The sequence below is a fragment of the Lepisosteus platostomus genome, chromosome 27, assembly GCF_059453375.1.
Source record: "Lepisosteus platostomus isolate fLepPlt1 chromosome 27, fLepPlt1.hap1, whole genome shotgun sequence".
Taxonomy (NCBI): Eukaryota; Metazoa; Chordata; class Actinopteri; order Semionotiformes; family Lepisosteidae; genus Lepisosteus; species Lepisosteus platostomus.
This window is the reverse complement of record NC_142637.1, coordinates 2602937-2630910: the sequence shown is the minus strand read 5'-3', so window position 1 is coordinate 2630910 and position 27974 is coordinate 2602937. Positions and strand designations below refer to the sequence as shown.

Here is a 27974-nt window from a genome sequence, read left to right as displayed (position 1 = left end):
GGGTGGTCAAGCTTAACCATTGACACACTTTCTAAAGAGCCCTGTGAGAATGAAAGGAGATGTTATACCCCATTTTTGCAGAGGTAATAAAGTGTTAATCAAAACAGCAGAAAGGAAAGGTGGCAGAAGGGAACTGAGCCGGTAATGACTCAGCAGGATGGGGTTTGATGTGAGGCATCTTATTGTCCCCGTTGGCTTGGCCACTTTCGTAGCGGGCGGAGGAGCAGCAGGGATGTTGTCATTTATCCAGGGAACGCGTCAGCTTCCCTGTGTTTGTTACAGAAGCACAGTGGGTGTGGAGAATCCTGACAATGTGTGACTCAGGATAGTCCTGTGTGTGTTTGGACACTGTGTGCCGTTCAGGACCAATGCCTAGGTGCAGTGGCAAGTCGAAAGAAATGGTAGTAATAGTAAAAAGTCAGGAAATCACAGCGCTTACTGAATTTTAAAAAATGACAGTCTTCAGGGAATGACCACCTTTACAGAGGAGATTAGATTAGTAACCCCTACAGAGCAGGATTTGGAAAGGTGGTCTGTGTTCTCTGTGGCACTCTGGCTGCTCAGTGGAATCAGAAAAGGTTGGATTGATTGGTTCATCTGCTGCGTTAATTAACTGGTGTGGGCGATGCCGTTTCCATCAAGCTGCGAGCACAGGGCCAGAAAGAAGAAGCTGAAGCATTTTAATCCGCGCTTTATGCTTAAGAAAGGAGATACACCCAGAGGCCTGACTGGATCGAGTAATGTCAATGTTATTTTTCTTTTTGGATTTAGTATATTTCCGTCACCTGACCAGGAAACTACCACGTCTTTGATTCCAGCTGCGCACAACACGGGGGGCTCCCTGCCCGACCTGACAAATATCCAGTTCCCCCCGCCCCTGCCTACTCCCCTGGACCCCGAGGACGCCTCCTTCCCCGCGCTGAGCGCCTCCAACAGCACCGGCAACCTGGCGGCCAACCTCACTCACCTGGGCATCAGCACCGCCAGCCAAGGTGAACCCCTCAACTAGAGCAGGCAGCCCCCGCGTGAGCGATTTGTAGCGCCTGCTGGTATTTCATTTCCTCCTTGATCTTCTGCTGAGCTGTTGTTTTTGCTCATATTGGTGATTTTTTTTTATGCTGTGTGATACCCGTGAGCTCTCTGGAGACCTCAAGGGCACAAGTCCCTGCTCCAGCCTTGGGCCTTGTAGTGCAGATGTTGCAGGTTCGAATCTGGGTGCAGCAGGCTATGTTGCCTCCAGGGTGGGGTGTATATAGGTCAGCCATCCTCAGGGGGCCACGCAAAAGTGGCGTTTATGGTGTGCCTGACTGCCTGTGAGCTCGTGTTCTGACTCAGAGGTGGTCACTCACTTCAGGCAGGTCAAGTGGTCACCTGTGGCCCTGACCTAGTGGCTTGGTTTATATGATGTGCCCGCAGACCTTTGGAGAATTCTGAGGACTAATTCAGGACTTCAGAAAAAGTTTTCCTTTATCCATGAACAACAAATAGTGCACTTCTGGGAGCTGTGACAGTAATGACAAGTGACTGATTTTGATCTCATGGCTATGGTTTGTTCTCGGAAGCGCTCAGTGTCATGTCTGCTGAATTATTTTGCTGCCTGAAATGCACTTATGTTGTCACTGCTGGGATCTTTTGATTTTCTGTTGGGTGTCAAATGCTAAATGCGAAGTAAAATGGAAGTTCAGTAATTATTATTTCTGTTGAGCTATAACAGTAGGAGGGCTGCATTATCCTGCACAGGAGTGAGGAGGTGTGGTGCCAGAAACAATGAAATTACAGTTCATCAGTCTGCCTCCCCTGGAGTGCACACAGTGTTGGAGAGGAATCTGGTGTTCTCTTCTTTCTTTTTCTCAATTCAGGGATTCAGATTTAAAATGTCATGAAGGCCAATGCAGCTGGAGATTAAGTACAGTGGATTTTGTAATTATCTGTTTTGAATGAGTGGGTTAATACAGCAGAGTAATATAATATTGTGTGCTTTTCGGATCTGGGACTAGTGAGCAATTTTGATTGTCAGTGTAGCCAAGTTTTTTTTGTTCTCCTGGCTTTTCAGAGCTGTATATCTTTCCTCAGCCTTGCTACAGCAGTCCTTGGCTGGGTGTCTTAGGCCTTGACCTGATGCTGAATGCCATTGTCCCAAGACATTATTGTCAATATCTGCCGTGTAGACAGGCAAGAGCCGTCTCTTTTAATGTTTTAGTCAAATTCCAGGTAGGAAATCTAATAAAATACCCTCCAACACTTGGGGAAAAAAACGAAAACTGAACCAGTCTTTTATGACCCCTCATACTAACAGCTGTGTAATTCAGATTGTACCTGCGCCTGTAGAAGACAGCAGGCTGTCGGTGGCTTTAGCACGATCCCCTGGCTGCAGGAGAGTGAGCGCTCTGTGGGCTCTCAGGCTTCATGTTTATTACAGGTCTGGTGTCTCGTGCGCAGCCTGCCCTCGCACGCCTTCCTCAAACATGCGTTTCTCAGAAAGGGCCCAGATGGCTGTCAGGAGGAGGAATGGCACTTGGCTTGGTTTGCCCCTGCGATTCAAATGCAAACACGTTACAGGAAAATCTGTTTCCACCACAGGCGTTGCCTGGTGAAGGAAACCAGTTAGGACATTTCTACAAATCTCTTTTGCGTTTCTTTTACACACCACCCCTGCCAGGACTAATTTTACTTGTAACGTCACGAAACATAATGTAATTTTGTGATTTTTTTAATTATCCAAAATCCATCATGCATAATTCCTGTGTTCCATACTGATTCCGAATACCACAACCACAACTAGAAACCACCCTCAAACTAAACTATTTCACCTTGAAATGTTTAAAAGCCTCCTCTCTTACCTGAATTTGAAAAGAGCTTATTAATAACAGATAACGCTTAGTTTAGTTCAATTCCATATTCCATTCAGCAGTATTACTTGGCAGCAATATGAAGAAACATCAGGATGAGATCCTCCTATCACTTGTCCTCAGACAGATGCTGCTGTTTTCTAGGTGCCCTCGTTAATGGCAGAGCTGATGCTGGCAGACTGTAAGTCCTCAGGCTGTGAATTATTTTATGTCTGTAGGTGTCCCTACATCACAAGCCAGCATGACCGGGGCAGCTCAGCGCAGGCAGCAGACGGTGGTCCCACTGACCCTCAACACAGACTCCCGACGGCAGCAGACACAGCAGCTGTCTCCCACCCTCTCTCCTCCTCTGACCCTTGCACAGGTAATGGATGTGCAGCTGACGGCCTGGGCCAGCTGTGTCACTGCAGGACTCCTAGCAATTTCATTTTCTAATTCCACTGAGCTGAGCTGTTCTTTCCTGGAACGATCGAGTCAGCAGGTGCTGTAATAAATCTGCATGCTGTTAATAAGGTAAACCCTTCTCCAAGGTGGACTTGAGAATACACAGAGAATACAGTGGGAACAGATATCTTCTGGACGTTTCACTACCTACAGTCATGCAGGGTCGGCCAAATGTATTTCCTACTTTTCTGCTCCAGAATCTTCTAGTAATGTCTCCGAGACTCCCGCACCCCCACCCACCATCCACTCAGCCTCATGTTCAAGACGCAGTTCCCAGAGAAGCTCAGTGAAGTCGTGATCGTCTTTTTTCACCATTTTGGTTCATAATCTTACAAATCAGTATGGCTGCCCAACTGCTCCTAGGAGGTGCAGGAGAGGTAACCTGTAAGATAGGTGTGAGAGACACCACCATTTAAACGGAAGAGTTTAATGGCTTTTGTAAGAGTCATAAATGATTATGCTTTTATTGTCCTACAGTATATAGATTTCTTATTGTATATTAACTTGCACAGTTCAGTATAGCGAGTGCCACTCATTTGTTTAAAATAATATGCGTACCTTGGTATTAATGTAACTTAACACCTTATGTAATAAATTGGGATATAGGAGGTTAGTTTCCCACTGAAGTTCAGAAATAGTTTGCTTGTGTCTTTTAGTATTAGAGTGTAGTTTTGATTTGCTACACAGCATATTCCTTAGTGCATAGTTTATGTACAAGGGGCAGAATCTGTTTGTAAATCAACAGGAATTTAACATCAAGAAAGTCAATTTGCTTTTCTGATTTCCGCATGCTTTTATTGTGAGCTTAATAAGATCATCTGAAGCTCGTGATTGAGCCTCCCACTTGTTTTTGTTATCCTGATTAACTCCTGAATTTGGTTTGCAGTTTATGTAAGGTTGCGTATTTCTAGTGCTGCACAGGTTTTTTTGTGAAAAGGGGGGCAGCAGTATTCCTCCTCTCTGTCAGTGGAATCTCCCCTGATTTGAAGGAGGTTTAATCAGCTACCTTCTGCACTGCAGAACCTCCAGCCAATTTCTCCCACACACAGCAGGGAGAGTCGTGCCGCAGTGCCTGTCTGGCTTTTCTTTGCCTCCTCGGAGTTCCCTCTTTTCCTGCTGCGTCTCCTGGGTTTCCGTCATCTTGCACACCCAGGAGGATTTACTCCTCGAACGTCAGCCTTGTGGCAGAACTTGTTCGATTAAGCAAACCCTTTGAGGACAGGCCAGATGTGAAATGCTCAAGCCACGCAGTTTACTTTAAATTGTGTGGTTTATTTAAAACATGGCTTATAGCATGTTTAAATTGTAATAAATTAGAAAGAGAGGTGTGCTGTAGTGTATTCAGTAGACTTGTGGCTTCTGTTTTGTATGGTTCAGGGGTGATTAACTTTAACTGTCTTTTCTGCTATAGGTCCAACCTAATCCAAGATTTCTCAAATATCCTTTAGCGACTGGGGCAATTATGTACCACTTCAGTAATTATTGTAATTACCTTGAAAGCCCTATAATAAGACTGGAATAGTCAAAGTTGCATGCCCCTGAACTGTACAGAACAAAGGCCACAAGACCATATCTCTACAGCAGACTGCTGTTTATCATTCATTGCAATTTAAGCAAGTTTTTTTTCATGTCGGATTTGCTTGCCGCTGGAACAGGTCACTGTCAAGTGATCTTCTGAGGGCTGTAGTTACTGTAGTCTTATGTGCTGAAAGGTGGGCTTTCCAATAAGGTTTCTTTTTCATTTGCAAAGGCAGTTCTGATTCAGCAGAGCCATTTTCACAACTCCACACAACGTAATCTGTGTGATCATGCGTGTAACTTTATTAACCCCCCAGCACCACCTCTGGTTTTGCAGTTTACAATTGTGTGCAAAGAAGGGAGGAAACTTGAACTTTATTGCCATATGTAATGGGTACATGTACTGGTACAATGGAATTCTTACTTAGAGAAAGTCTCTCGATTGTTAAAGTGAAAAAACAGTGCATCAAGACAATATACAAACAAACAGTAGACAATGTACAAGTCAACAAGTAAACAGTTTGAATGTAAATGATGCAGACATGTAAACAATGACTGCAGATGTGCAATAAATAAGAAATTACAATGAGGTAGATGGTGTAGGTGTGGTCCGAGGGGCATGACCAAATGTCTTCACCAATCGCATTGCTTGTGGGTAGAAGCTAGTCTAGTGGTAAGTGTCCGTATGCTCTTGTATCTCTTTCCTGAGGGCAGTGGGGTGAAGAGCTCATGCCCGGGGTGGTGACTGTCCTCTGTGATGGACCTGCAGCTCGGGGGTTTTTCTGCCTGACGGAGCGTGGTGTTTGCTTGCAGGCGGTGACGATGGAAGCGCTGACCCTGGAGCAGCAGCTCCCACCCTACTCCTTCTTCTCTCAGCCCACGTCGCCGACGCAGACGCAGGTGGTGAGCAGCTTGCAACAGCAACAGCAACAACAGCTGCAGCAACAGCAGCAGCAACAGCTGCAGCAACAACAACAGCAGCAGCAACAACAGCAGCACCAACAACAGCTGCAGCAGCACCAACAACAGCTGCAGCAGCACCAACAACAGCTGCAGCAGCAGCAGCACCAACAACAGCTACAGCAGCACCAACAACAACAGCTGCAGCAGCACCAACAACAACAACAACAACAACAACAACAACAGCAGCAGCAGCAGCAGCAGCAGCAGCAGCAGGGCTCTGGCCTGCCCAGGCTCGTGCAGCTGCCGCCCCTGTCCGTGTCCACTGCCTCCACCCTGCCCCAGTCCCCCCCAGGCAACCAGACGCAGACCTCTGTGGGCATCGATATCAATTCGGTGAGTGCTGACCGCGTCGCGCCCTGTGACAACGCAGCATGCCCTGCAGCTCCCCTCTGCTTTAGAGCAGGGCTTCTCAGACTCTGGACCGCCCACTCCGCTCCGCTGAAATCCTCTGACCAAAGGCGTCGACGCCGGCCAGTTTCTTTTTAAAGTGGGTGTTCGGAGTGCAAGTGAATCTTTCGTGCAGGTGGCAGAAGACTTGCCCTTCAATCCACCGGGGCGAGTGGCTTTTTATTTCATTTTAGCTTTGGTTCGTTTCTGAATAAGCTCATCTTTCAGTGGGTGTGCCGTCGTCCTGCTGTCCAATGGACCTGCACGCTTTCTCATAAACCCGCCCCCTCATGACAACCGCGGTCATGGTTATGGGTTGTTCTGCTTGATGCAGAACATTTCTGTAGCGCAAACTTCCACCCTCTGTGGTCAATATCAACACTCTGTCCACAAGGCGTAGTCCAGATAACACCTGAAGTAAGATTATAGATCTTGCTCTTGCTTTGGCCCTTGCTGTGTTGTATGCAAACAGCATGAAAACATGCACTTGCAGCTCATAAAGGACTGTTATAGAATGTAATATTTTTAGATGCAGTTTAATATCTGATACATCCCCCATCGGGGGACCACATATTAAACGGATTTTTGGAACAGGGAGCTGGATCAGGAGCTTGCTCCGTCCTCTCCATGCATGACGTGCTGAAGAATCTATCAAAAATATGCATATTTCACAGGTCTAGTCAAAGGCTCACATTCATGTAGGTCTCTGAAGTTCAAACCACAGTAGAAATTAGAGGTATACATATTGCATTAATTGTATATTTCACACAGTCCCCTTAAATTAAGCTTCAATAAGTATGTTTGATTTCTTTTTTCTCTCAGTAGTGGGAGTGTGAGTAATTACTAGAAAACACACCTTTGTCTTGTATCCATGTCCGTCTTGGACTGAAAGAGACCAGTGTCAAAGTGTTTGCTAGTTCAGACAACCCTCCTGCCTTTCCGCATTTCTGGGTGGTTATTCCTTGCAGGTAAAGCCGTGATCTGGCAATAAGCCCCAGGCGTCCGTGACTGGTTCCCATCCCGACAGCTTTCCCCTTTTCAGCGCCCCAGCCACGGTTCGGGACTTGGGCTGGGTAGCTCTGGTGTGCCTAAAAGGGCCGTTGGTGACTTGCAAGGGCCGCGGTGGCCCGGTGAGGCACCAGACCGCTGTTGCGTCTTTGAGATCCAGCGCTGTAGTGAAACAGAGCAGCAGAGAGCTCTCGCCGGGTTTCCATGGCAACCCGGAGTGCCTGCATTGCTGACCTCTCCAACACAAGACCCACGATTTCTTCTCTTCTGTCGGCTTTTTGAGTTCTTTCAGGAAAATAAAAGAACATTGTTGGCAAGGTTTTGATCAATTTTGAGCATTGCTCGGTGTGGGAGCCCGCTTTGGTCTGGTTATTTGTTTTGCAGACCACATACAGTACGTGTGTGGATGCACATAGTAGCGTAGTTGTGACTGAAGCTGAAGTGAAGCAGCCATTTGTTATGGATGTTTCTGAATGTGTTAGTCATGAGCACTTAGCCGCAGCACAGCTTTTAGTGCTGAAGACTGGAGGCAGCAGACCTCACATGCTGAGGTTTTCTGTTCATTATGTAAGAGTGTAACCATAGACGTGAAAGGATGCAGATTGTTTTTTTACTTTACAGTGAGTTAGTAAAGTACAAGCAACTATTATGTCAAGGCTGGCTAAATAACGTCTTGGTCCATTATGTTTCTATACAGTATATGAGAGAGTTGGAGCTCCTGGAAAAGTTTAGTCACGGTCATGTTTGTGTTTTTATGACGTGAAGTGTGAGAGCTGAAGTTGTTCTTCAGTTTTAAATAGGAGCTGATGAATCACTTTGAATTATTGCCTCTGGTCTTTACTTCAAAGCTATAACTGATTGACCAGCAGAAATGTAAGCAGCCATTCTCTAATATCAAGTGTGAATCATCTCGGTCGATATTGTTAGCCCCTCAGCCAGAAAACACTATTAAAGTAATTGAATAATAGGGTCATGCAGCTCTGATCTCTTGTAAACAGATACTCTAGTTCAGCTCTCAGGTTGTCTCCTGTCTTCCCATGTGTATATGAATTACCTTGTGCTGCTGTGCAGTAGGCAGTGTGTATCTCATTTCTTGCTTGTTGCAAGAAATTGCTTTGCTTACCCATGTGAATATCCCACCTAGGTTTTTTCAGTACATTGTTTTCCTACATAATTGAGAATTGAAAGTTAAAGTCTGCATTGATAAGCATACAGGCTGTGTAAACTGCTGATGTAAATTTAAAAGCCAGATTAGATCAGTAGACATGATGATGTCCTACAACCCCTTTTCTAACAGGCCATGTCCACAGGTGCTGTGGTGTGGGCTCCTTTATAATTTCAATGAATTAATTTAATTTTAATTAAAAACAAATAATTCTCCTGATTAGTTTTAATTATACAGAAAAGGATGCTTAAAATCGCTGCCTCCTTTGTAAGGCACACTGACGTACTCACGATCTCTGATGGGGTTGTCTTACAGTTTGGTATTCAAAATGCCATCCGATCATCGGAAAGGTCCCAAATGAGAGGTGACCATTTGGCCCACTAGGCTTTATTGGACCCTTCTCACTCTAGTTCCTTCAGCTATAACTGGAATCATGTGGTCAGTCGTGTCTGTGCACCTGATGTTAGCCTATACAACAACAGAGAACATGCAGACTCCTCACAACAGGTTGCCTATCCCAGAATCTTACCCAGGACCCTGCAGCTATGAGGCAGTGGTGCTAAACCACCATGCTACTATGACACATTTACCTTGTGCAGTGAACAAGCAAACAGGCAAAATTGTTTTGTGTTTTTTTTTGATTTCTCATGCAGTAAAACTAGACTAAATCTACATTAAATCCCACAAAGCCTTAGAAAATCTGCAAGGGATTTTGTTTAGAAACAATTTTTTATTTGAAAGAAATGTTTTTCAGTGCAATCAATGTTTCAATGCAGTCTTAATAAAAGTTTTTTACAGCAGTTATCAATTTAAAGGTAGAAAAAGAGAATAATCTTGATTACACTTTGTTTTTTTGTACAGAACAAGAAGAATTTGACAATTAAAACTTCATAGTGGGCTGTTTGTGTTATAAGCACACTGTGCACAAGGTAGAGGAGCTGAAAGAAGGATTTCGCATTGAGATAAAGGATTAATGTTTCCCATCTTGTACTGATCTGGAAACTCCTAATGTCAGCTTTCTGCAGACCTACAGATTAATCAGAGGCTGCCAATCATCCCATTTTATTTGAAAACTTTTAAAATCATTTGCTTTGTGTTGTTTTCACCCCTTTTTCCTTGTATCATTTACAAGTGACAAAACTTACAAAAATGATATCTTAATGGCATTTTGTTTTATAATCAAACCAGTCAACCATAATTTCTTCAGCCTCCAAAGACCTTGAATGCTACATTTTCTTCAGATTTTCATTCTATCTGAACTCTTCTGTTTCAATGAACTAATTATGCACTCTATTAGGAAAATGAAGCCCTTCATTTTCCTGGGTCTCAAGCCAGTAAGCACTGCAGTCTACTTTTTTTCTGCCTTCTGGTTCAGATAGATTGAATTATCTGCTTGTGAAAAAATGAAATTACGCCTCATAAAGCAAATAATTTGTTATAAATCAAATAATTAGAGTTCTGATAAGACATGCTGGGCTTTGACAGCTTGATCTGTTCAGTCTGGCTGTTCTACAGAGATAGTTGATCTGGAGCGTGAGTGGTCATTGTGGTACCTTCTCTGATCCAATTCAATCATTTACTATGGTGCCCTTCACAACAGTCAATAGCTATCCATGTTGTTTAAGAACAGTAGACCATGTGGGCATGGAGGAAAGGAAAACAAAAACTCCCAGTGGGGTTGAAGAAACCTTTGTGGGATCCAGGCCCGGTAGTTCCCTCCCCCCCCCCCCCCCAGGCAATGAGTAAGTGGTTCATCAAGGCCTGGGACCCTGCTGTCCTGAGTCTGTCCTTAGGGTTGGTTATCTTCATCTGAGTGAAGTAGCTGAGGTTTCCTGGGTCAAAAACCTCCCCTCTTTTGGTTTCCCATCTCCACTTTCAAGTGCATTTAGCGTCACTTGTGAGAGAATTAAAGATTCGCTGTGCTTCCAGAGGTTTAAATAATGGAACAGAATCGCCCTTTGTAGCAGGGAGAATAAAAGTATCTTGACATGACAGAGCAGGGAAACGTCGTGTTGGAATTGCGCTTCTAGAAATCTATAAAGAGTGAAGTGGTCGCTTTGAGACGGATAAGGAGTGAAATTCACTGAAATGTAAGTTTTAACAAGCCCTCTCTGTTAGCCCTTTTATGTGTCCAACATGCAAAAAACAAGAATATGGGTCGCTCTGTTCTTGTTCTTGAAGGCCCAGTGTCTTCAGTCCTTTATTCTAGTTAAACTTGAGCCAAATTAATTTAAATCTTTTTTTTCTGAACTAAGTTGCGAATGGGGCCTTTTGAACTGTTTTCAGCCAAAGGGAGACTTGGACTTTTGCGGTGATGTGAAAACATTCAGAGGCTGTTTGAAAGCTGCAGCCTTTTAAGAAACAACCATTTACATAATCATTTCTGCCTGCAAACTATTAATTCAAAGAAGTAGCAGGTCTTCGTTCTTTGACTAGGAGAAAAAAAATGAGAGGAAGCCAGGGCCCCCAGGGGCCAGAGTTTGGATTTTTTTTAAAGGCCAGCCGTCTTTCACAAATGCACTGCAGTGCTTCCTTCAGGATCACTAGGGCATAGTTCTGCTTTCTAGTTTCTCAGTGAATACGGTTCATCTGCATCACAGGGCCTGTTTTTCAGATTGGTCAATCAGCAGGCAACTTCAGCTTGTACTGCTGAGCAGAATCCTTTTCCAGTCACTGAGCTCAGATTTGCTCTTTGCTGTCAGAGGGAAAGCTAGTGGATGTTATCAGAGCTACTTCTCTTCCTTTGATATCTATCTATCACTCTATCTGTCTATCACAGCCTGCACCGGGGCTGTCAGACTCCGTCCTCGAGGGCCTAGTGTCTACTGCTTGCTATTCCAGCCTGAGCTGTCAGACAGCAAGCTGGGAGCTATCCAGTGCATCTCGCCCTGTTGATTGTGTTTGTGGTTGACCACAGTGAGGGAAAGGAGAAAATGCATTTTTGCTTTTAAATGATTTTGTCTCACTTTTGTCTCAAAATTTAAAATGATGAATCGGAATTTAAATCCTCGTTTACCACAGGCAGCTGCACCAGACTGGGTTTATAATCTAAACTGCCTGAATGAAAGCAAGAAGTAACGAATTTGTTGTAGTGTTGTAGTCTCCCGACACCACCAAGAAAAGACAAAGAACCTCTTTGAGCTGGGTCTTTCCACTGTGCAGTGGCTTATCGGAGGGCACGCTTCTCTTCTTCCTATTTCAGTCCGGCCTAGTGTTCAGTACAGCCTTTTAGTGTGAGCAGAACCTTGTGTACACGTGTGTGTGTGTGTCTGAAAGTACTTTAAGTTTCCTTCTGCAGCCCCAGGAGCTAAAACAAAGTAACTGTCCCGTCTCCTAGGTGTCAAACAGGCGAGCAGGATCTGTTGGTCTTTAACTGTAATATTATCCTGTAGGCCGCCCTCCAGCAGTACCGCAGTAGTGCTGGGTCCCCTGCCAACCAGTCTCCCACTTCTCCTGTCTCCAATCAAGGCTTCTCTCCTGGTGGCTCTCCTCAAGTAAGGGCCGATGTGCTTTGCTGGGCCTGGCTTATCCACCGTTCAGCTCCTCCATCTTTGAGCCATGGTGTCTCACTGTGCTTTTGTCTGCATCACATATCGCCACAGCAACGTCCTCAGCTTTGACTTCCAGTGTGCTGCTGTTTTTAAAAAAAACAAAACACAATGTCTTGATTTTCATGAGTATCTGTGACTTGAGTGTTTTTCCTGGTTGTTGCTGTTTTTGGACTTCCCCCCCCCCCCCTCTCCTTCAAACTCATTCAACGGTACCTATGCCTAAAATAGTTTAAAAACTAATATTTTCCAATATATGGTTAAGAAGAGTATGCTTTAAGTTTATTTGTTTAGTGAATACTGTTTCTGCCTCCTGAAGTCTTTTTTTTTCCCCTTCACTTTTGTTTTAAGTTGTGTTTCTGAGTACATGTGGTTGAATGTTACACTCTTGGGGCTCACGAGTGGCCTTATCTGGTCAAAATACTGCATGAATTCCAGGCTGTGTTTCAGCCACCTAGTCCTGCTATTTCCAGTGATGATATCACAGAGGATCCATTGGTTAGCAGTCATTGTTCTAAAGGCTGTGTAACAGGACGTTGGCGCTAAACAGCTAGTGGGCAGCTTGTCTCACCTTGACTGAGCCAGGGTAAAAGGCTTTGTCTTTCTCATTGACTGAAAACAGCAAAGGTTACAAGCAAGAGGGCCTGTCCGGTTGCTATTATTTGTTTAGTGACGGTGGTGGCTGAGTATAAAATCCAGCCACTCCCTGAAGGAGTCAAAGCATCTGGCTTCAGTAATATAGCTTGTTAGACTACACAGACTGCCACCATCTCTTGTGTAAAAAAAGGCTTAAATGCAGGTCACCTTTCTGTAAAAGACAGCAAGTCTCACCTTAACAGTTAATGCGTAACATTTTTTTTCCCCCCATTTTCAAGTATTTATTCAGAAACTCTAAACACCTGCATTGGAACATTTTCTCTTTGGAAAGTGTGAAGTATATTTTACCATGGACATATATACCGGAAGAATTATTTCAGTGTACTATCACTGCAAAAGTGATAAATTAGTTTATTCTTGTAATTTCAGCATACTGTAAGTGCTAAAAACCTGAAGCTTGCTGGTCTCAGGGGTTTGAACTTACAGGATGACTGAGAATAAGGGTTAGACACGTCAAAATTTGCAAGGGTGCAGCTTAATGCATTGAGAAAGATCTTTTTCAGTGCTCCTACATCTGTATTTTAGATTGCTGGAATCTGTTAACCCAACAAATTTACAGACTCCAAGGGGCAGTAACAGAACATTTTATAAAAATATTGACCTTATATTTATGATCTGAATGTTTTGGGAAATCTTGTTCATGTTATGCAACAAAAAAGGTTTTTATGCCATTTAAGTCCTTGTTTCTGTATTCTGTTTCAGCACAGAGCATTCCTTTCTGTAAGCACACTTAGTGAGTTGAAAGACGCCCCATATAGGACTGCTCTCCCTCAGCAGACAGAGTTACATATACAGTGATAACCTTGAATATAATGTTGCATGCGGTTTGATTTTGATTTTACGTGGTGTGACACAGGCTGTGATTGGAAACAGACATTTTACATGCCAGAACTACTTATCTCGGTAGTATCTGAGTGATGATGTAAGTTTTTATTCATGTATAGTAAATGAGATTAGGAAAGTTTGCATTACTTATTAGTTCAACAACAAAATCAGCTTTGAATTTAATTAGCAGTGTTCCTGATTGCTGATTTTATGGCATGTCATTTTTCTGGCTTGTGAAATGGTCTGATTCTACTTTTTGTTCTGTGTTTTGTTTTTTTTATCCTTAGTAAAGACTGCTGTGGTTACAGGTGCATTGCACAGTCCTTGGAACATATTTAATTGCCACCTTTCCCAGTACTTCTGGATGAATATTCTAAAACATTTTCTTTGAACATTGAAGCCTGAGTTTGTAATATTAATCTGCAAGCACATATTAAAGCACATGAAATGGAAGACTTTTTTTATTGAAGCATATTGTTTGTTTAAATTACTCAGAGAGCTTTGGAAAAACAAGGCGTGTGGACTGTGGTATTACAAATGAAACTTTGTTACCAGTTTTTTTAGGAGAGAACTGCTTTGACGTCTAGTAAATATATCCATGCTTTTATTCCTTTATGCTCAAGTCTTCATAATTACTTTGTGTGCTTTTGTTTTAGCACACATCAATCCTTGGCAGCGTTTTTGGGGATTCTTTCTATGACCAGCAGCTTGCATCCAGACAAACGAACGCACTGTCCCACCAGGTGAGAGAAGTCAGTGCTTTCTAAACCACTAAGGTCTGCAGTTTTCAAGCTCTGCTTTGGTTTTAACCACAAGTGGAATGATTGAGGGTTTGGGTGGGAAGACATCAAAATCAAATGCATTTGCATAGGTTGGAGTGGGAAGCTCTGATAGCATGTGAGGTGCAAAGGAGCAAATTGAGGTTATTACCTCAGTGGAAAGTAGAAAATGCAGCATTCGGTTGTTGTTCAGGTGTCTGTTTTGCAAAGCGTGCCAATGCATTTATGTGCAAAACAAAGCAAAACTGTGATGTGATTTTCCACAAATCATGCTGATCTCAAAGTACCAATTACAGAGCAATCAAAAAGATTACCCATTTGTTCTCGTGATTATGTGGTATAATTCTAAGTTGCTTTGTTTCAGTGTTTTTAAAAAGATATGTAAAATATAAGTCAAAATGAAGCTCTGACTTGACTGTACAGTATAGTGCAAGATTGCTTCTTCCTTTTAATAATTAATCCAGTTGTTTCAAGTAGGCTGTCATTAAGTATAAAATGGGCTTGTGCAGAAATCAAAGGGAAATCTGAAGTTTTCAACTCCTCCTGATCGTCTGGAGTTCAGCACTGCACAAAATAGGAGCAGGGGCATTTCTTGCATCTTGCTTCAGTTCAGTCCTAGCTTTCCAAAGTAAGACAAGCGAAGATGCAGTGTGCCGTTATGAAACACAGTACTCTGCTGGGGAATCCGAAACAGCTTGTCTGTTCTCCCTGATCCCTGATTTTGGGCATGGCATTACTGTGATTTGAAAGCAAAAACTAGCATGTGTTCAGGGAATATTGTCAGTAGAAAGGAAATCTCTTCGGTCTCTTCAGGACAGCAATGTAGAGCACTGCTACTAATTAATTGTGACATTAGGTACAACTAATGTTGTACCTTTGAGCAAGGAACTTCTCTCCAATTGATTAAATTTTCTTGATATTTTCTGTTTCATGTCTTGATTTTTTTAGCTTCATTTATAATTATTTCCAATATATGACTCCAGCTCTTTTGCAGGAATGTTCTGCCATATATCACTGCACACATGTCTTGTTTGATGGATTCCCTGTGTTAAGTCCCTCTCACAGTGACATCTATATACTGTGGGTTTTAGCACAGCGGCTTCCACCTTCCACACACCTTTGAGTTATACTTGCTGCATGATTTGGATCATCTTGCTGTTAAGAATTAGGATTATTAATACCGAAGAACCTCCTCTTTTGCACCGTCCTTTATATTTTAAATAATAATCTTCCAGTCTTCCTGTTTTGTCTTTCCTTTTCTTTCTCTCTGTCCGCCTCCTAGCTGGAACAGTTCAATATGATTGAAAACCCCATCAGCTCCAGTAACCTGTACAGCCAGTGCTCGACTCTGAACTACTCGCAGGCCGCGATGATGGGGCTCACCGGCAGCCACGGCAGCCTGCAGGACCCCCAGCAGCTTGGCTACGGCAACCACAGTAACATCCCCAACATCATCCTGACAGGTACCGCTCCCCGTTGCCAGGGCGGTCTAGGCAGGCTCCGTTCGCGGCAGCGGGCAGAGATGCAGCTCGTGTTGTACTACAGTTAACAAAGTAGAGAATGTTAAGGTTCTGTTCAGTTTTTCTTAACAGTGCAACAAGGTAATTGTCCTCAGTACACATCTTGGTTCAAGTGAAAACTTTCAGTCAGGTTCGGTAATGTGCACAGAGAAAGCACCAGTTCGAAGCGCTGGGCAAAAACATCTTTTAACTACGAAGTCCCTTACATGGTTAACCTTCCCTTCTCCCGCCTGAGGCTGCCTGTCTGCCTCTCTGGCTTCATGCGCGGGCCTGGGAGAAGTGCTATAACTGTCCTGTTCGTGGAACGAGTCGGGTTCGAGTGCCTCATCTGTCCCTTTGTCCTCTTGTCCTGCCAGTCACGGGGGAGTCTCCGCCCAGCCTGTCCAAGGAGCTGACCAACTCCTTAGCCGGGGTCGGCGACGTCAGCTTCGACGCCGACTCCCAGTTCCCCCTGGACGAACTGAAAATCGACCCCTTGACTCTGGACGGGCTGCACATGCTGAACGACCCGGACATGGTGCTGGCTGACCCCGCCACGGAGGACACGTTTCGGATGGACAGGCTGTGAGGAGGGCCGGCCGTTCGTGGAGGAATGGGGAGCCACGCAGCAACACACACGTCCCCACCCCCACCCCCTGCCCCAACTTACGCCAACTCCTGCCCCTACCCCTGAGGCCCTGGGACAAGCAGCCAAACCAATTGGTCAGTGACGTGCTGCTCCGTGCTGTGGGGGAAGAGGGGGAGAGGAGAACTGCAGCACTGACAGGTCCAATGATATTAAGCTTGTTGTTCTGAGCTTGTAATGCCAACTGCGCCCACTGTACGCTTATGCCATGCGCCCCTTGTCGCGGCTGACAGCTGAGGTTTCTTCGGCAGCCTCCTCCAGACTTTCCTTCAACACCTGCTGCAGGTTGTCAATTTTTTTTTATTTTCCTTGGTATTTTATAAAGCTCGTATCTGGTCATCTTAAACAAGGTAGTGTATTTAAAAAGAAAACAAGGGGGCTGAAGCACTACACCCATCTTAATCGCTGTTTAATATTAATGCCGTGTTGTCTGAGTCATGGCTGCAACGCGGTTTTCTTCTGTCATGTCTTACTTTCGCTACACTAGATTCCCTTTCCTTTAACTTACCATCTCGGTCATCTTTTTCCTCAAAAGCCAGAATGCGTGATTATCAGCAACCAGTGTTTCTAGTGTCCCTTTTCTCTCTCTGTTTGTCCTTTTGTTTGTTCTGGAATTGACCAGCATTCACTGCCTGTTTTTGTACCCTGCCAAATTGTACTTATAGTTTTAGTCGGCGCGTTTTTCTTTTTATATATGTATATAGTTCTTTTTTTTAATTTCAGTTTTGTATTTATTTAAAATCTACCAGCACTGGTCAAGTTTTCTGTTTTCGTTCTTTGAATTTTTTTTAAACACAAGGAGTAATAACCCTCCCCATTCTAAATGGTTTTGGGTTCCTGAGGTATTGTTCAGTTGCTAGTGTGTGACTATTGCTTTTATCTCCATAGAGTTGTCTTTGCTCATCTAGCTTTCTGTGCCACCTACAGTACAGTATGTTCTCTGTAGGGCTGCTGGGCTCGGCTGTCCGGGAAGACCCTAGGGGTAGAGCTACTCTTTCTCGGGATCGTGAGGAGCTGGCTGAGGTGGCTTGGGCATCTGGTGAGGGGACCTCCTGCTGGAGGTGTACTGGGCACAGCCCACTGGGGAGACAGACCCAGGACACGCTGGAGGGACTCTGGCCTGGGAGCCCCTGGGTGCCCCCCAGGAGGGTGTGGAGGCTGTTGCTGGGGAACAGGTCCTGCCCCACTCAGCCTGTTGCCACCACGACCCCCGCCAGGCCTGAGCGCTTACAAAATGAGATGAGAGCAGATTTATTTCAGTGTTTGATCTGACTCGGCGTAGTCGCCCCTTACTGGCAGGAACTGATGACGGCGAAATGCCGAGGTTTCAAACATTCTCCATGTATATCACGTCTTTGCACAGAGAAGTCCCTGTATGTACACACCAGACACGCAGCACAACACTTTGGTTACTCTACAGAGCTAATATATAAACAATATTTTATATACTGTTTTTTATTTTCTTCGTAAATGGCAGATATCCCGTTTCAGTCTGAAGGCGCATCACCGTGCCACGGCACACCACCTGAGAAACCCTGGCCTCAAAGAGAACCAGACTACTTTCCACCCGCTCAGATTGTTTTAGTTTTTCCAAACGAGGTCAAATGGAAAATCTACGTCTCTGTAGCATTTGTAACAGATTCTCAGACTTCTTCTTTTTTTTTAAAAAAAAGGATGTGGACATTATGGGATCACTTCATTCTTCTTTGAGGTGGAAAAACAAAATGTGAAAATGGGGGGAAAAAAAACACTACTGCAACCAGCAAGCCAACTCCAGCGCATCACTGTGAGATCACCCCAGATTGCCTTACATGAGTCAGGTTCTCTTTTCAATTGTCCATTAGCTCGTGAATATGAAGAAGTATCTCCTGAATGTTTTTGTGCTCTGTTTTTAGAAACCCCCAGGAAGAGTATCGTTTGTGCCCACGCTTTGTTGTGCAGCACAGACCTGCGCCCCCTGTTCTGACTTCCACCACTCCTTTCGCAATGTAATTCCTTGGGTATTGTAGCCAGAGCCTCCAAGCTAACAGGTGTAGTGGGAGGTTTACTACTCCTTGAGGGTGCGGGATGCCTTTTTCCGGGTGGCTTGTTTTCATTTTTATTTCTTTGTCTTTTGGCACCTCCCAAATTCGGGCCAATCTGGCAGAAAGAAGTTCTGGCGCTTGTCCAGTTGGGACACAGCTGAGCAGTGAGTCCTGTTCCATCGTTGATTCTTGTGGCTTTGTTTCCTGTTATGTCGCATACCTAGGGGGGCCAGGGTAATTATTAACCTTTTGCTCCAGTGCAGTGTGAAGTTCATATCAAGTGTATTTGGAATTATGTATATACTAGGCAAGCCAAGTTTTTTTCTAAGACTAACATGACCACAAAAAACCTTTTCCCTTCAGATTCAGTGAAATAGGTTTGGATCATAAGGGATGTTTTTCAAAATTTCTAGCATGATGCTATCACTTACATTTCCCCTACTGTTAGACCTGTATGTACAAAGTTGTGCAAAAGTCTTAGAGTAAATCAGGAGTTAGAACTGATGTATGTTGTGAGGATCAATAATTACTAGAAGCCTCTGCTAACGTTATGCACACTATTATAACAGCAGCATCTGTTATTAATATCATTTAATTTGGGTGAGAACAAACCAGGCTTTTAGGTTTTGCAGTCTTGAATTCACATTGCTCACCTTCAAAATAATTACAACAGTTTAAGGCAAAAATATAACCGATGCATTGTCAGGTGTTCCTTATTGTTAACGTCATTTGATCTTCTCTTCTCATTGATAAAACTAGTAGCATATTTTGTGCTGCAGAATACAGATCTGTTCAGATCCAATGTTAGTTTAAAAGGTTGAAAACATTTAGTAGATGATCACCAAGAAGGAAAAACGTGAAAATAGTAAAAGATGCATACTAAGACTTTTGTACAGCCATGTATGTATATATGTATAAATCAAGATGTGATTTTCATATTTTCCTTATACTGAATACTGCTGTCTTGAATAGAGATCCCTGGCAGAAATAAATACTGGTTGTAGATCTGTTGCATGATGTTTAAATATGATTAGACTCCTAATATGTAATAGTTTAAGTTTTAATCAGTTGATTAGTCATTTAGCTTCGGTGGCTTATTGACTAATCAGTGGCTTGAAAAGGCCTCCTCAGCTTGCAGACAGAAGTATTAAATGATATGAACCCACCTCTGACTTGGGAATGTTGTCAATAATGGATCATTGGTGAAGTGATCAGTTTGGGAAAACAAGACAATTATCACATATCTGGTGTGATGAGTGAACAGTTGTTAACCTGGGCCAAATTTCAATATGCACATTGCCATTTGGTCGAAAGCACTACCCGTTTTTGTGGAAGAACAGAAATAATGCAAACTTTGCTGGAGCAGAAGCGCCTTATATCTGTCCCTTGCTGCATGCCATTTCTGAGTGATCACAATCTCCTGTGTTTCTGTTCCGTCTCACCAGAAAAGTCAAATCGTGTTTTCCTTTTTTCCAGAGCATGTGTGATTATCTCACGACCAGCAGAAAGCTGTAAAAACCTGTAACAATATTGATTATCCAGTAGATAAGTCTATAGAAAGTCTTGCTGGAATGCCTTGGACAATGCATGGCAGGGGTGCAGGGCTCCTGTAAGCAGGATGATTAACTTCTGTTATTCATCACGCAGGATTGAAGAAAAAACTTTCCGTCTGTAATAAAAGATTGTCACTACCTGGCTTTTATAGCATTAGAAATACTGCTGCAACCAGAATGTATGTAAACTACAGCCTGATAAAATCCACTGTATACCACAGTGTCAAATAATGTACAGGAGTCCTAATGTTGGACCCAAATCTCCGACTCTCCTAAAAACTTTGCCTTTTGATAAGCAGCTTTGAAATTTAACAAGTTCGTTAACAGGCTGCTCCTTTGTAGTTATAGGATGCATTTTTAAGAATGCACAGATGTGTTGGGAACATGCAGTAGTCAGAGCTGTAGAAAGGGCTGTGGGTTTTGATTCTTTTTGTTGATCAAACATCTGGAGAAACCCTTTGTGTACAGTCAGGCTCTCTGCAGGGTTTGTGTGATTTGTTTGGCATTGCTAACAAGCTTTATCATATTTCAGTGGTTTTATGTGTTGGTGTGATTCATGAACGAATGGGGACTTCATGAAGCACTATGACGTTCATCATGTGTGACTGCTAACCTCATACTTTCTGAAGCTGTCCTCTAGCTGTGCAAAGCCACTCAAGTCTGCACAGCTGTTTCCACTATTGCACCAAACCAAAACTACTGACGCCTTTTCAGTATTAACTATCAAGTAGCTCGAAAGATTGCTTTTACACTTGTTATTGCTGCTTGTTTCTAAAGATGGCCATTGTGATGTGAGCAATTCATGAAGGTGCATTCATTTACAAGGTGTGTTATTATTATCACGTGCCTTGGTTGTGAGCTTGAAGTGAAAGGAAAACTTTGACTTTTTCAAAGACAGATTTTTACTTCATTTTAACTTTGTGAACCCTCAGCAGTTCAGTGGTGGACGTAGGACTTGTGTGTAAGGCTGAATTAAACGTGAAGTAATGGAATGCAGAGGTCAGATCCGATAACTGTTAAGTTTCAGTTTATAGGCTACAACGTGTTGGTGGATACATTATGTTATGAGATACATCACAATTCGGGGTGCATGTGTTTTGTTTGGGTTCAGTAGAAGCTTATTTTCTTCAGATATATCTTACACCATTGTCCAGGAGGGAGTTATTTGCAATTGAAGATTTTGAATTTGCTTTTAACTTCTGTTTACATTTCAAATTGTAAACACAATGTAAAATACTAGGCTTAAACTTAACCTCATTATTCAGAATTTATCTCTTCTTTCACTTTCCCAGATCAACCTGTGTTTTGGAAGCTTTGTTGATGTGGCATTTAATCCTTTTACTTTTTACTATCTGAATGCAGACTTCTGCTAGACATACACAGAACCCACTGGAAATATGTAACAAATTTCTTTTCATTGTAGCTTGGGGTGCCCAGTGTAAAAGGCATAGTTAAGTCAGTTTTTATTTACTGTAGTCACCCATTTAATACTAGCTGCTCATAAAGGCTGTGGAGATTGATTTTTTAATTAATTTGACTTTAGAAGCACAATATAATTATTTTTTTACTCTAAATCATTAAACTGGATGGTAACTTGAACGTAGCTCCAGTGTTGCAGTTACCAGTAATTTAGAGTGGGTGTTGAACAATAACTACCTGGTTGCAACTTTGTGATGAATCCTGACCAGACTCCTCTTGATGATTCTTCAATGCATCCTAATCACCTTTTTTTTGAAAATGCGTAGAATATGAAAAACTCAATTGGCACGTGATCCTGAAAGCATGTAATGCATCAAGCTTTTACAGAGAAAGCCGATATGTTTCAGGTACTTTCTGCTACAGCACGTTTGTTTTGACAGCTAAATGTTACATTTCAGTCTTCTGTGGGTGTCACATCCCTTACAGACCTGTAATCTTTTTATCAGTATAAATCCCCAAAACAGGGATTTTGTGGTGTTTTTAGAGCTTCAAACTGGAAATAAAACTGCCTTAAATCACCTGACAAAGGCAACTCTTCTCTGTACATAGTCTTGATTACAGCATTATATTCAGTTTGGTTCCTCCCTGTCTGCACTAGAATGGCCCAGTAAGCAGCTTTTGGAATTTGCATGAAGAATGAGCAACATATCGATCAGACGGTCCTGGTTCTTTTTTCATTTCTTACTAGAAATGCTTGTGCATGTTAGTGAATCAAGTACCAGTATTATATCACTGTGCAAAACGTTTCTTGGACACACAAAAAAACGTGCAGTAACAAGTTAAAAGAATTCTCACCATTTCGTTGCCACCGTAGCGTTTGTCTGCTTCACGCTTGACTATCTTTGAGTCTGCTTTCTTTTTTCCATCTTTGAGACGAACAAGTTTGCACTTTTTTCAGCCTGCTGAATAGGAGAAAAACTGGTGCATTAAACACCATCTTAGCATGCAGAAAGCCAGTCACTATTTACAGTCATGAAATGTACTACACCCTCTGAAAAAAACAACTTCCTGCTCACAGCTGTTATTGTGGGGGGGTGTAGTGGGGGAGTAGTCTGAACAATTTTGCTTTTGTTGGGTCTGGTGTTTCGGTGTTCCTTCTGTGTTCTTTAATTTTGGATCCAGTTTGAATTCTGTACTGTAGGCATGTTGCGCATGGTATTTTTTTAATGTCAGTCTTTATTTTGGTTATTTAAAGGCCAGCACGATGTGAAGATGAACTACTATTGATTTTTATTTCCTTTCTTAAATGGGTGGACTTAATACATTGCAAGTGGCGCACTACACTGTTTTTGTGGTCTTTCCCTTCTTCTACTGACACGTTTTCGTTGATGGTTCCAGCTGTGGTGTAAATTGCCTTATGTCTAAGCTTGGCAAACTTGGGTTTGTTGAAATGCAAACAAAGTCTGTGTCCTGTGCACATGCAGTGTGTGTGTTCAGTGTCTATAGCAGCTAAGACTTTGCTGCACATCTTATTTCTATATTAGTTTATTTTCAGATTGCCAAGAAAAATACTAAAATAACTAACATCCAGCGTCTTAAAAAATCACAATTCTATACCACAATAAAGGTTTACTTTTTTAGAAGCCAAAATGTTTATGCCAAATGTACTTTAATATTCACTGAGCAGGAGCTCAGTAAAGAAAATGGCGATTAGGCTATAGGCAAAATGGCAAAAAAGTAGGATTTTTAAAGAGAAGTTCTACCTCAGTACAGTTACTGAGGAGAAAAGATTTTTGCAAAAGTCTTTTGTTATACTTTTTTGCAAAATTCATGGTTTTAGACACTGTACATGTGCATACATGTGTACATAACTATGTGTATGTATTATGTTTATTATATGCACATGCATTTATATGTATAGGTAGTGTTATTCTATAATTGTTTACATGTCAATACAAAATGTGAGTGAAGAGCTGGAAATAAATATTGAAAGAATACACCACCCCATAAATAAGATGCAAAATACATAACTGTATTCAACCTAAATCTGCCAAGCTTAATTCTATACTGTTAAAATGCTTTTAACTAAAAGAGGATGGTTAAAATATTTATGCTCTTTTATTTTGTCAAAGGTGAAAAAAAATATTGTATTTTCTGAATGTGTACAAACGGATTGTTGCACACTGATTTGTTGTGAGGTTTCCATCCAGGAGAGCCACAGGATGCAGTGAAGAGCAAGCTTTTATTTATATAATAATTATTTTCAAGTTTACAACATTTTTAAAGCTAGAGTTGAATACTCCTTGAATGCACGTACAAGTTTAATTCATGGTGCCATGCTGCATCAGTAATCAAACTGTAGGATCACTTGTTGGCAAACTGATTTCTGTTCTTTGGTTTCCTGTAAATTTGCTGCCGATCATGTGAGGGAAGAAGCAAAGTTTATCATTATACCAGCATAAAAGAGCAAGGGATCTATTCACTAACTCTGTATAAGGCTTCTCTTTTTTGCAAGACTCCTGTGTTTGGACATTAACAAAGAAAGAAAGAATCTCTTATGCAACAATGAGAGTAGTACAGATGAAAGAGAATGGGGATGGGGAGAGAAAAACTATGTATTTACTTATTTATTACGTTGTCTTGTCTTTTATGTAAAACTACAAAAATATATATAAATGTAAGCTTTTTTATTTTATGCAGTAAAAAAATGTTGTGTATTCAGTCTGTAATTGTGAAAGCTCTCAAAACTACAGAAATTGACAGAAGCAAGAATGCTAAGCTGAAATCAGCTCTGCTACCAATTTGTCACCAGGCTGCAACTGCAGTACACTTTCTGTTTGTTGTGTCCTGTATCGTGTGCGTTGTGACTCTGAAGTACCAAGAAAGGTTGGGCAGTTTAGCTTTCCATCAGTTTGCATGTACGTTTGGTGCATTTCTGATTTTGTTTCTGCCTCTACCGGCAATCCTGCAAAGGCAGGCAACAGCAGTCAATTCTAAAATTTAAAGAAAAGCTTTTTGATAGAACTTGTTGGGTCCTGCCAGTAGAGGGGCTGTCTGTGTGCAACAGCTGGTCGGGCCGGTGGACTCTTTCTGCAAGACAGATATTGCTTCAGGTGGAAGCAGGTGCTTGCTTGCTTTCGGGCGTGTAATGTTTACTCCGGACTGAATGTGAGAATAAAAAAATGTAAGTGACGTTCTGTTTATTTCAGTATTTAAGATGGAAAAGGTGCAGAGCTAGGATGAAACAGAAAAGGGTGGGAGCTCTGAGTGTTATTTTCTGAGACCACTGCAGCCCAAAGCTCTCATATCCACATGTGCTGCTGTTTCTGTTACCCTTACTGTAGATCCTGACATGGTAATCCTTGTAATAAACAGAACAATTCACGTTTCCCACTCTTCTCATACCAGAACTCACACTAAAGTGCTTATTCCTGAAATTTGAGTAAGAGGAAAGGTGCAAGGGAGGATTATTGGTGTTGCTCAAAGTGCGCAAAGCTAATACTCCTCCCCCTTTGCTCTTCCTGCCTCTCTAGATGCAGTCAGTTGCAGATGTGCATCTAATGGAAAAAATCAGTAAGTTGTGTCAATATACGCCAGTGCACAGAGCAAGGAAAATGCAAAAGGTTTAAGGCCCTTCCCTGGATATGCTTTACAGGGAAATGTTTCATGTCCTGGGGTCTGATCTGTGGGTTTTTTCATCATCTCTCTGGTTTGCTTGAGACCACGAGAGGCAGAGCTATATCCAGGTTGTCCAGTGGTGTCTGTTTGACTTCTCAAGGCCACGGAGAATGTAATTAGTTTAGTGATGAGTGCCTCCAGATTATCCATCACCTTTGTCTGAATGTAAAGTCCCAACCGCAGTCAAGCCGGAGGTGGCAGCAAATCTCACATTCCCCGAATTCCGCATTGGGTGGGTTTTTTTCTGGGAAGTGTCTGGTTAGTGTTTAAATTTTGGGATTCCTCTTCTAAGCTTTCAGAACATTCAGTGAGCAACTGGAAACTTGGAAAAGTGCAGTGCAGTGCACTTGCTTTTTGCACGGAGAATTGTCGGTGTGTGGATTGGGTTACTTTCTCGAGACAAGAGGTGCAGGGTTCTAGGCTTGACGTCTTGATGAAAAGGTATCCTCATGGCATCTTCTTTTTTGCAGCCATTCAGTCTCATTTCCTTGTAGGGTGATAACTAAGCAGATTGACCTTGATTTGTAGCGAGAGTATGGGACTTAACTCCGGTTTCCCAGATTAGGAGACTCAGAACAGCCTGTGAATGCATTTGTATGGACACTGGTCAGATTCATAATGCTGAGTGTTTGTTAGCTATACTCAAACATCTGCAATGTGACTGTTACTAACATTTGTAGTGTGCGATTTGTTTGGAGGGGGGGTTCTGTACCAGGATTCCTGATACAGTTGTGACTGGACCTAAATCCAGGCCTTCAGCTCCCACACCAGGTCATGCCCTCACTATACAACTCAGCAGTCTTTCCCAGGAAGCTTAAAGTGTCTTTACTACCAGGAAGGGAAGCTCTCACTGGTGATGTGCCTACTAAAGTAGAAGAGAAATGACTGAACTGGATAGGATTCAAATTTGGCTTAAATACTTGGCTTCACAGTCCAAAATACAAGAAACACGAGAGTTTAGGTAATATAGCAACATAAGACATTGGTACTTAGCTCCTAAAAGAAAGGTACACACAGTTTTGTCCTTTTTCTGATGGTGTTCCTTAGTTGCTTAAAGTGTTACAACAGTTCGCTTGATTCCTGGTTTAAATCTGTCAACAGAACTTATATTCTATAAGACTTGTCTTTGCCATATTGCTTGCTGGTGCCCTGAAGAAAGCTGTATATGGTATTTGCAACTTATTTTATATTCAGTTTTTCATATAAGCTTATTTTCCTTTAATGCATTGGGCCATAAATCATCTATATGTTCCAGTCGGATGTAAAAAAACGGGGTTTGGTTTGAATGTTGCACTTTTCTGTTTCAAAATGTAATTTAAGCAACATTTCTTCCCCCCCAGCAATCTGGATATACTTTGAAGCATTGCACATTGTTCTGTACCTCGGAGTGCTTTGCAATGTTGTCAATAATGGATCCGTTTCTGTGTTGAGTTCTTTGTTTCTAAATGGGAGTGGGGGGAGGACACTGTTGCTTAAACTTTACGGCATTGAATTAGCCATTGAAAGCCAAAGTTGAAATATGTACACATGAATTTCGTCTGCATGCTTTTGTGCGTTGATAAATCTGCACTCACGTATCGGACGCAAAATGCTGTGTGCATCGTATGAGCAGTTCTGGCCATATTGTGACACTGATCAGACAACGAGGGGAAATGAAGAATGTTTACTCCAGGGAAATTTGGACAGATTATTTAGTCCTTTTTTCACCATTAAGTGTAAGGTTTTATATGTTGGGGGTTATAATGTGAACGACACTGAAATCACTGCGACTGAATTGTTTACGTGCAGAATAGGGACTATGAGAGTCGTGTGTCATCTGCGTTTCTCTGTTAATTCCACCCACGTCGCGTATCCTCTTACACTAGATTGACCACAGTTCCAAGCCACCACTGTTATGTCTGAAAAGACTGCTTAAGCACTACCGATTGAGGGATTTGGTGGCAGGGGGTTGCACACAGTTCAGGAAGCCATGGTTTTCCGTTAGGTTGCATAGCATTGTCCCACAGGGAAATGTTTCCCCCAGAAGGAACAGGGAGGCGTGACCTAAGTTGCATCAATCTTTTCAGATGGTGCTGCTTTTTCAAATTAGTCCCAGCAATCCACATATAATAGGATATGCAAATCAGAAATGCAAAAAAAAACAACAACAGAAAAACGCAGGTGAGATAAATAAATCGGAATGATCCACAGATGTAGAAAAAAACTCCTCTAACTTAAGCATTAAATGAGATCTGACTGTTCCATCAGTTGTTTCTCATACATGGCAGCTAAAAATGTAAAATAACCTAGTTTTCTGCGTCTGACAATGCATGTGTGTCCAACAGCGGTTCACAACACTATGACAGGATCTGTACAATCATTTCTCGCTAAATATGCAAAAACTTACATTCAGTCACACAGCTCCATGATCCCAAGTTAGTTTTGGAGAGCTGGCCCTTTAAAATGTCTGGTTTTATTTATTGTGCTTTTTATATTAAAAAAATAAAATGAAAAAAATACGGGGGAAAATCGAAGTGGGCTATAGATGTGTGCTAACTCAGAAACGATGTGAACGCTTGATCTGAAACAGTACATTTTTAAATATTTTTGTTGTGTGAAGGCTTCTGTCTTTGTATCTTTGCATTACTATTTGTAAATGAAATATAATAAAATGATGGGAAAAAATCATGGTTTTCTTAGGGTTTTTCTCCTGTTGCGTTTTTTTAGCTATTCGGTGAAAATAACATTTCTAAATGAAAAGCAACAGAAAGTTAATTCTTTCTGTTAATTTATGTCATATTTTGTGCTGCTAGGTGTGCTGATTCCCTTATAATTTTCACAATGTAAAAAGAAACTGTGGTGCTGGTGGACCGGTAGGTGGTGCCCTTCCCCTAATATCAGAAATTCAGCACCAGTGCTCCCAGTATGAACATGTTCCTGAGTAGTATGACACTTTAAAACCTTGTTCTCTCATAAGAAGCAGTTACGAGTTACTGTGGCGGTGGTGACTTTTACAGCGTGACCTGTCATGAT

General features: G+C 42.3%; 1 protein-coding gene and 1 pseudogene across 8 annotated transcripts in view; both read left to right on the top strand.

The window, feature by feature from the left end:
* Positions 1-27974, top strand: part of crtc1a (CREB regulated transcription coactivator 1a) — a 43693-nt gene that overhangs the window by 14789 nt on the left and 930 nt on the right. For 2 of the 8 annotated variants that reach the window (XM_088622020.1, XM_088622017.1), the window contains exons 8-14: positions 772-992; positions 3068-3213; positions 5625-6107; positions 11727-11828; positions 14021-14107; positions 15426-15606; positions 16020-27117. In XM_088622020.1, coding sequence (XP_088478146.1) covers positions 772-992; positions 3068-3213; positions 5625-6107; positions 11727-11828; positions 14021-14107; positions 15426-15606; positions 16020-16231 — 1432 coding nt within the window. In that variant the 3' untranslated portion in view covers positions 16232-27117. Of the gene's footprint in view, positions 1-771; positions 993-3067; positions 3214-5624; positions 6108-11726; positions 11829-14020; positions 14108-15425; positions 15607-16019; positions 27118-27974 lie in introns of those variants that run through there. The other 6 variants (XM_088622023.1, XM_088622018.1, XR_015930818.1 and 3 more) reach the window with 5 other exon arrangements.
* Positions 6653-6831, top strand: LOC148638982 (U2 spliceosomal RNA; annotated as a pseudogene).